General features: G+C 46.1%; 2 protein-coding genes across 4 annotated transcripts; one reads left to right on the plus strand and one right to left on the minus strand.

The window, feature by feature from the left end:
- Positions 1-1850: 1850 nt before the first annotated feature.
- LOC117589757 (glutamate receptor ionotropic, kainate 3) lies at positions 1851-7649 on the plus strand. Of its 3 annotated transcripts, XM_034281942.1 has the most exons (14): positions 1851-2139; positions 2351-2514; positions 2575-3181; positions 3401-3558; positions 3627-3848; positions 3920-4126; positions 5324-5408; positions 5467-5743; positions 5847-6048; positions 6114-6336; positions 6397-6512; positions 6579-6728; positions 6888-7034; positions 7356-7649. In XM_034281942.1, the coding sequence occupies exons 1-14, from the start codon at positions 2028-2030 to the stop codon at positions 7560-7562; spliced, it is 2877 nt and encodes a 958-aa protein (XP_034137833.1). In that variant the 5' UTR covers positions 1851-2027; the 3' UTR covers positions 7563-7649. The 3 variants fall into 3 exon arrangements, with proteins under 3 accessions (XP_034137833.1, XP_034137834.1, XP_034137835.1); XM_034281943.1 differs by lacking the exon at positions 6888-7034; XM_034281944.1 differs by lacking the exon at positions 6579-6728 and having other exon boundaries at positions 1852-2139.
- LOC117589758 (protein Turandot Z) lies at positions 4394-4958 on the minus strand. The gene is made up of 2 exons (XM_034281945.1): positions 4884-4958; positions 4394-4830 (listed from the first exon to the last, which is right to left on the minus strand). The coding sequence occupies exons 1-2, from the start codon at positions 4904-4906 to the stop codon at positions 4425-4427; spliced, it is 429 nt and encodes a 142-aa protein (XP_034137836.1). The 5' UTR covers positions 4907-4958; the 3' UTR covers positions 4394-4424.
- Positions 7650-8859: the final 1210 nt, after the last annotated feature.

An 8859-nucleotide genomic window follows, 5' to 3' on the forward strand; every position in this document is an offset into this window, starting at 1 on the left:
GCACCAAGCTCAGATTATTTTTCGCAGAAATTGAGTTCATGGAATAAAAACGGGAAAAATAAAATGTTTATGAATAAATATAATGGAATTTTGGTAACAATTATAGAAACAATATCTAAAATTCACGTTTCATCGTTGACCTTTAAAAGGGAACTTGGATTATTGATTGGCCAAATGTTTGATAGCTGCCGGCATCTGCGTGCGTGCCCCAAATGGATTTACAAATGGCTTCTTCCACTGCTAATTGCGTACAGCTGGCGGCGGTGGCGGTGGCTTAAGGACCCTAAACCAAGTACTTATGCAAATGCAAATGTTGCATGCAACTGCCTCTGCTTATGTGGATATTTGTTTTGGTGTTCGTGTTCGTGTTCGTGGTGGTATGCGTGTGCATAATGTCAGCTATTTGCCTAGCAGAGAATGCACGCTCAGGCATGCTGAGAGCGCCAGCGTGCGTATTCTCAAGACACATACATTGACGCCTGGCGTGGCGTTATGTAAATGCAAAGAAGAGCAGCAAGCTAGCTGCTGGGCAATTTAACACCACAAGGAGGCTGGCCGACTGGCTGGTGTGTGTGTCGTCCATGGAATACCCTAACCCATTCATCACAGCACATCGTCCACAGCAGAAGCTTCGGGCGAAAGGCGTGCTGGGAGCAGGTGAAGATACATAGCTGCATCACGGAATAGAGTCAGGTCCGGGTGCTGGCTTGCTTGCCTTTGACGTTGATTTGTTTTACGGCTGACAGCAACAGTTTGCTACTAGCCAACACTCCCTCCCGCTCACTCACTGTGTGTGTGTGTGTGTGTGTGTGAAGGACATGCCCGAAAGTGGAAACATAAAAACCTTCCGGCAGCATGCTTGCGCGTGTGTCTATAAAAGTCGCCTGGCTGCAGCAATTTTTCACATTTTTCACATTTTGCCTTACCATCATTATTAAAAATAAGAGATGTTCGCGCTCTACCATGGCTTTACATGCTCTAAATGGATTATTCAAAGCCTGCCCCATAAATCTTGTTGGACCTTCAAAATCAAAGAGTGGGGCAGGAGCCATAGAGGCAACAGCAGCAACATTCGGCTGCAATTGCACGGCCCTGACAAAGTGTTTTACAACCAGAAACACCCAATGCAAAAATGAAATTAATTTGTTTACCATCCATTGTGGGGCAGACACTCGGGCACACCCCTCACAGCATCCATTCAGTCGCTTTTCTTTCCACTCCACTGCTGGCTCCCTTTCGGCGCTCTGGCTGCACTTATCGACGCTTGTTGCACACCCATGGGAGCCGAAACAAATTTCGCAGAAAGCTGTTTTCAATCTCTTTCTTTCGTGCTCCCCCACTCACTGCTCACTGCTCTCTGTTGGCTGTTTTTGTTTTCTTTTTCGGTGTATTTATCGTTGTTTTCTTAAACTCCCATCCCCACCAACCCAGTGCAGCTACTTTCCCCCTGATCCTGACCCATTGGCCGTACAATTGTGCGATGCACACGTTCCATTTATCTGGTGAATTTATTTTCAAGCATCTGCACTTTATGCACCGTCGGACTTTCTGTGTGGCTCGTCCCTTGAGAAACTACGATGGGGCATCCTTCTTTAATTGGCGCTAAAAAGCTGAAGTTCGTCTAATTAAATCGCGCAAAAGTTGTTCAATGAAGTAAACGTACGAGTGTGATTCAATTATGGAACTTGAGCACTTGAAAAGCGAGAACATTTTCATTAATGAAGCAAAAACCCATGCGACTCGCAGGCTATAAATATTCGAGGCGAATTCATCGGCATCAGCTGTTAGCAGAAGAAGACGACCCAGAAAGAGCAGCAGCAAATGGCTTGGCAATTCTCAGTCCCATTCCAATTTACCATTCGAGGCAGACGACAGGCAGACTGCAGAAAATATGTAAATTTAGTGCGGGCCAAGAAAAACGTTGACCAATCGCGCAATTAACTCCAAATAAGTGCGGAATTCATTGCCGAACAAAGTGCATACAGTATTTATGCATTTTTGATTGCAATTAATAGTGCGAAAGACAGATGCTAAACAGGATGTGGCTGTCAGGAGCAGGATACCGCGTCTTCTCATTGTGTTTGTTTCAGTTTTTGCTGTTGGTCGTGCAGGACTGCCGGTCAGAGCGGACAAATGTTGGTGGGTGCATATTCATTATATAAGCAGCAAATCGCTGTTCTGTGTGGCATGCAAATGTGCCGCACATTCTGTGGCATGTATTTTTATGCCGCATGCCATTGGCCATTGGTGGCGAATTGGCAAAGACCAAGAAAAATATAAACAGAACTCGGCTAGCAAAACAAAGAGCGAAAAATGCTGGCACCCTCTCTCATTATGCGTTCATTTGCAGGTCTCATCTATGAGAACACCGAACCCGATCTAGAGAAAATCTTCCACTTGGCCATTAGCAGAGCGAACGAGGAGAATGAGGAGATGCAGCTGCATGGCGTGGCCGTGGCCATTGAGCCGGGCAACTCCTTCGAAACCTCCAAGAAGCTATGCAGAATGCTGAGGGTGAGTCCCCAAAGACTGCTTGCTGTAATCCTTAATACAACTTCCATTTCGTGCATAAAGCAAAACCTCGTGGCCGTGTTTGGACCGACGACCAACCTAGCTGCCCGTCATGCCATGAGCATCTGCGATGCCAAGGAGCTGCCGTTTCTGGACACCCGCTCGGACTTTGATGCCCAGCTGCCGACCATCAACCTGCACCCACATCCGGCAACCATGAGCGTTGCCCTGAAGGACATGGTGATGGCCTTGGGCTGGGAGAGCTTCACGATTGTCTACGAGTCTGGCGAGTATCTGGCCACCGTGAAGGAGCTGCTGCAGATGTACGGCACGGCTGGGCCCACCATCACAGTGCGCCGCTACGAGCTGGATCTTAATGGGAACTACCGCAACGTCCTGCGGCGTATACGCAATGCGGACGATTACTCGCTCGTGGTGGTGGGTTCGATGGGCACGCTGCCCGAGTTCTTCAAGCAGGCACAGCAGGTGGGTCTGGTGACCAGCGACTATCGCTATATGATTGGGAACCTCGACTGGCACACCATGGACCTGGAGCCCTTTCAGCATGCCGGCACCAATATCACGGGTCTGCGCCTCGTCTCGCCCGACAACGAGCAGGTGCAGGATGTCGCCAAGGCACTGTACGAGAGCGAGGAGCCATTCCAAAACGGTAAATCACCTGCACAGCACTCACACAGCTCCCAGGACTCGAGACAATTTATGCAAATCTGAAATCTATTCGCATGAGTGAATTTAAATAATTGAATTGCATTGCCCCATGCCCCTCTGCTGGGACTGGGGAGTAAAATGATGAATGACGTTATCCTTTATGACTCTTTCTCGCCTCTCTCCTCTTTTCTCTCTCTCTCTCCTATCTGACACTGCGCAGTGTCGTGCCCTCTGACCAACAGCATGGCCCTGGTCTACGATGGCGTCCAACTGCTGGCCGAGACCTACAAGCATGTGAACTTCCGGCCCGTGCCCCTGAGCTGTGGCGATGACAGCGCCTGGGATAAGGGCTACACACTCGTCAACTACATGAAGTCGGTGAGGCACTCGCCGGGTGTGGGTCAAATCGGAACAACTCAGGCAAGTCTCTTGGTCTCTTCCCGCAGCTAACGCTGAACGGCCTCACGGGTCCCATTCGCTTTGACTACGAGGGACTACGCACGGATTTCCAGCTGGAGGTCATCGAGCTGGCAGTGTCGGGCATGCAGAAAATTGGACTGTGGAGTGGCGAGGATGGCTTCCAGGCAAATCGCCCTGCTCCGGCACTCTCCTTAGAGCCGGATATGCGTTCGCTGGTGAACAAAAGTTTCATCGTTGTCACGGCCATCGTGAGTGTGGGTTTGTAGGAGGCTTCTCGGGCACACGCTGACCTGATGGCTTTTGGCTTTCTTTGGCACAGAGCGAACCCTATGGCATGCTAAAGGAGACCTCCGAGAAGCTGGAGGGCAACGATCAGTTCGAGGGCTTTGGCATCGAGCTCATCGATGAACTCTCCAAGAAGCTGGGCTTCAGCTACACCTTCCGCCTGCAGCCGGACAACAAATACGGTGGCCTGGACCCCAAAACCGGTGAATGGAATGGCATGCTGCGGGAGATAATAGACAATGTGAGTTGTGGGTGGATGTGGATGGAACATAGATAGCCTGCATGCGTACACATAAATCTAATTGCAGCCCGTTGGGGCCATTTATCGAGCTCATGCCTGGCCAGAGCTTGTCTGGTTGTTATTGATTTACATTTAATGGCCATAAACGCTGCCATCATCATTATCGTTATAGATATGGCTCTTGTAATTGTTTCACCATTTATGGCCTTGCAGCTCGACTGCAGTTGCCCCTAAACTAATTTCCAGCATAATAATTGGGCACTAAAATTAGAGTTTGTCTCTGGCTTTGGAAGATATTTTATTTCGATGCAAATTTTGCTTTAAGATATTCTGTCAGTTTGTTGAACAGAGCTTTGGCTGACTGTTTAGCTAGTTCCTTGGCCTGGTCCTTGACTTCTTGGGGTACTTTATCTGCCGCACTTCTTATAGATGACCAAAATCCGCCCTGAATAGGCACACCGTCCACCGTAATGTTCTCAGCCTCAAATTTTCTTACTTCCCGATCCAAATCGTCGTCCTGTCCATCGGGTGTGGAATGAGCATACTTCTTGTACAGAGCAATTGCATCTGTGGTGCTCTGCAGTAGCTCGGCATCATCTGCAGAATTTGCATTAGCCAAGAGTTGCAGCAAGCGGTCATGATCGTCGGGTATGGGACTAGCACTGATGGTGCCTGTTAGGCAAATCAGAAGAGCCAAAACACAACTGAAAGCAACACTCAATGGGTTAATATTCATTTACTTTTTTCATTCACATACCGTAAGTGGATTAAACGAGACATTTTTCACTCTGCTTTCCTCTTGGATTGTTTGAGTAAACTGCAATTTAATGCCACAGTAGTAAGGCTTTTAAAGGCAGTCTTATCAGGAGAAGAAGCTACATTTTGATTGGTTTATTTTTACAAATTGGCAATCACTATCACTGCTGACACTGGTGTCAGCACAGAAGAGCCCCAGCAGCCCTATCACAATTACGAGGAATTTTGTGCTGGGCTTACTTCGGCAGAAATAAATTAAAATTAAAATGCATAATTGACAGATTGCCCCATCAGAATGTGCGACTGAGCGCACACGACAATGTTTACATATGCATTTCTATTTACATTTGCGAAATGCATAATATATTTACGAGTATACACTCACATACGTGTACACACACATGTTCGGAGGAGATTAAATAATTTTTCATATTTGATTAGCGCGCTGACATGGGCATTACCGACCTGACCATGACATCAGAGCGGGAGAGCGGCGTCGACTTTACAATACCCTTTATGAGTCTGGGTAAGTGCTGTGGGAACTGTTTTTACGGGGGAAGTCTGCTAATGATTGCCACTTTCAGGCATCGGAATTCTGTTTCGCAAGCCAATGAAGGAGCCACCGAAATTATTCTCCTTCATGTCGCCATTTTCGGGCGAGGTCTGGCTCTGGCTGGGTCTGGCCTACATGGGTGTGTCCATAAGTATGTTCGTGCTGGGCCGCCTGTCGCCGGCCGAATGGGACAATCCGTATCCCTGCATTGAGGAGCCCACGGAGCTGGAGAATCAGTTCAGTTTTCCCAATTGCCTGTGGTTCTCGGTGGGCGCTCTGCTTCAGCAGGGCTCCGAACTGGCGCCCAAGTGAGTATTTGGCATTTCAGTTTTCAAGTTAATTTCATGAAAATTTGAGAGTGCATGGAAGTCCCAAACTATTTAACTGCCTTCTTTCTGGCCTTTCTTTCAGGGCGTATTCGACTCGAACTGTGGCCGCCGCCTGGTGGTTCTTTACTCTGATTCTGGTGTCATCGTATACGGCCAATCTGGCAGCTTTCCTCACTGTGGAGTCCCTGGTGACGCCAATTAATGATGTTGACGATTTGTCAAAGAACAAGGGCGGCGTGAACTATGGCGCCAAGAATGGTGGCAGCACCTTTACCTTTTTTAAAGTGAGTGGAAATTGGAAAAAGCATAGTTAAGAAGAGTCTTAGGAGAGTTTAATTTATTTTTATAGGAATCCAACTATCCAACCTATCAAAAGATGTACCAGTTCCTGACTGACAATCCTCAATACATGACAAACTCCAATCAAGAGGGCGTCGATCGGGTGGAGAACAGCAACTATGCCTTCCTCATGGAGTCCACCACCATCGAGTACATCACTGAGCGACGCTGCACTTTGACCCAGGTGGGAGCGCTGCTGGACGAGAAGGGCTACGGCATAGCCATGAGGAAGAGTAGTTCATCCCCATTGTCAGGTGTCGGCGGGGCTGCAACTAATCGAATTCTTTTCACAGACTGGCCATATCGCGACATTCTCAGCCAGGCCATACTGGAGATGCAGGAGCAGGGACTGTTGACCAAAATGAAGACCAAATGGTGGAAGGAGAAGCGCGGCGGGGGTGCCTGTTCGGTAAGTGTCTGAATCAGTCTTGGCCAGCTCGTGTGGGTCAGTGTCCATGTGTGAGTGTGTGTGCAGGACTCGGATGACGATGCCGGCGCCGTGGCCCTGGAGATAAGCAATTTGGGTGGCGTCTTCCTGGTGATGGGCGTGGGCTCCTTCTTTGGCATCTTTGTCTCCCTGCTCGAGATGGTGCTCGGTGTGAAAGAGCGCAGCGACGACAACAAGGTATCGACATGGATATGTACCAATAGAATCCTGACCTTCAGTCCGATTAGTTTTCACTCCTGCCCGTAGTGCACACCAACGCACACACACACACACACACGCATTTTCCTATATTTTTATCGCAATATTCGACGCCATTCTGCACTGAAAACTCTGTAGGAGGAAGCCGATTCGGATGCCTCCTCGCTGGGCTTTGCCAATTTGGGCGGCGTCTATCTGGTCATGTTCGTGGGCAGCTGCTTTGGCAGCCTTTACGGCCTGGTTAACTGCGTGGTCAGCATCTACTGGAGTGCGCGAGAGAACAAGGTAAACGGGGCGGCACTCTAAAAATATTAACACCTGCCCTAATGGTGTATGTGTCGTGACTAAAAATGGCCATGAAAAGGTCGCCTTTCATCTGAATAACGAATAACGGATATGTTTCATCAGCTCCCCACAGCGACAACTCGGAGCCATACAACTGACCTCTCATCTCTTCAATATACTATTCTAATCCATTCTTCGACAACTTAATACTTTTTGCTTGTGGATAGTTCAGCCGATTGCATGCCCCTTAAACCGGTTTAATTCTGCCATTCTGCCTGAACTTTTGCTCGTTACTTTCATCGATTTACATCTACTTCCCAGGTGAACTTCAAGAGCGAACTGCTAGACGAGATTCGCTTCATTATACAATGCTCTGGAAATACCAAAGCCGTCAAGTACCCAAAGAACTCTTCGCGCTCTATGGCCAGCTCAAAGTCAAAGGGCTCTTCCATATCCGTGGACTCGCTTCCCGAGGATCCCTCCGAGGCTGAGGCAGCAGGCAAACTTCCAAATCATGCCAAGAAGTAATACCTCAGGCATTGGCAGCGTTACTTAGTTTATAACATTTTCTCGGCTTCTAATGTTTGCCGACCGATTAAACTTTCTGGGAAATTATGTTTGTTCTTTTCTTCGCTTGCAAGCTTTAAGTTGGGGAGCAATCTAAGAGAAAAGCTTCATTCACGACATACTATGAATGTAAATATCGGCAACATGTAAGTAAAACTCAGACTCTGTTAAAATAGCAGAAGAGAAGAGCTTTTTGGCTCTGTTAACAGAGCTTTTCGAATCTGTTAATTTACATTTAACGTAGAAACCACGTAGATATTTAACATCATGTCAAGTCTGTAGATGTCAATACAGAATTCATTTGAAATACATTTTTATTTCTCAAATCTTAAACATTTTTTTAAACAGATGGCAAATAAACTACTTATATAAGAGTGAACGAATCGAAAGGAAATTGATTAATTTATCGTTAAAGTTATTTGTTCCATAAAATCTAACAGCGGCCAGCAGATGTTTGTTTGCTTGAGACGATAAACCAAATTAACAAACCTACAAAAATATTCATACTTGGCCAACTAAAAATCACCCAAGCAATACTTATCGGCCATAAATTAGGTACACATAATTCAGTAATTGGTGGAAATATTTGATCAACAGAGTTCCATTCCTTTTCATGATATAACTCTGGACCAACTGTTAAACTGTTTGAGAATAGAAACCAAAGTTGTATCCGTTTGAATATCAATATATTTATCGACTGGCTCATATTATAGCTGTGTCTCGACACAAATATATTTAATTATACATTCAATATATTGGTAGCTTCCTTTTTGAGGAGTTACATTTAATGCTTTTGTTAGACACTGAGATGTTGAAAAGGTAAAATTGTACGAAGTTTGTTTTCTTGGTTTGTAGGACTGGGACTACCCATGTACTGCCCATGTATCGTTATCCCCCATTTTGGGTATGCAGTGGAGTAGAAGTGTATATGTTTTGTATCTCGTGTATAAGTTGTATAATAATACGAATACCATTATCATATATGTATGTATATAACTATAGTTCATATGTATGTCTCTGTAGGTATGCATTAATATCAATATTAATATCAATATCGCCCCGATTGTTGTCTCTATATCCTATATTGCAATGCGCTTACAATGGTAACATTCACGCACGAACACACATACACAGGGCTGTGGAGAGCCGTACAAATATTTGTTAATAGATTTTGATTAAGTTTCATAACATTATTTCCTGATCTGCTTCACATTACATGTATGTATATAGTGTATTCATTTACTTGTTATTTTGTAAT

The sequence above is a fragment of the Drosophila guanche genome, unplaced genomic scaffold (genome assembly GCF_900245975.1).
Source record: "Drosophila guanche unplaced genomic scaffold, DGUA_6, whole genome shotgun sequence".
NCBI classification, from domain to species: Eukaryota; Metazoa; Arthropoda; class Insecta; order Diptera; family Drosophilidae; genus Drosophila; species Drosophila guanche.

Bases quoted from the DNA above. Each gene is read 5' to 3' on its own strand.
- LOC117589757 (XM_034281942.1), top strand. From the start codon at position 2,028: ATGCTAAACAGGATGTGGCTGTCAGGAGCAGGATACCGCGTCTTCTCA. The intron at 2,140-2,350 runs GTGGGTGCATAT...GTTCATTTGCAG, and splicing joins GTCAGAGCGGACAAATGTTG to GTCTCATCTATGAGAACACC. The intron at 7,035-7,355 runs GTAAACGGGGCG...TCTACTTCCCAG, and splicing joins GGAGTGCGCGAGAGAACAAG to GTGAACTTCAAGAGCGAACT.
- LOC117589758 (XM_034281945.1), bottom strand. From the start codon at position 4,906: ATGTCTCGTTTAATCCACTTACG. The intron at 4,831-4,883 runs GTATGTGAATGA...TGTTGCTTTCAG, and splicing joins TCTCGTTTAATCCACTTACG to TTGTGTTTTGGCTCTTCTGA.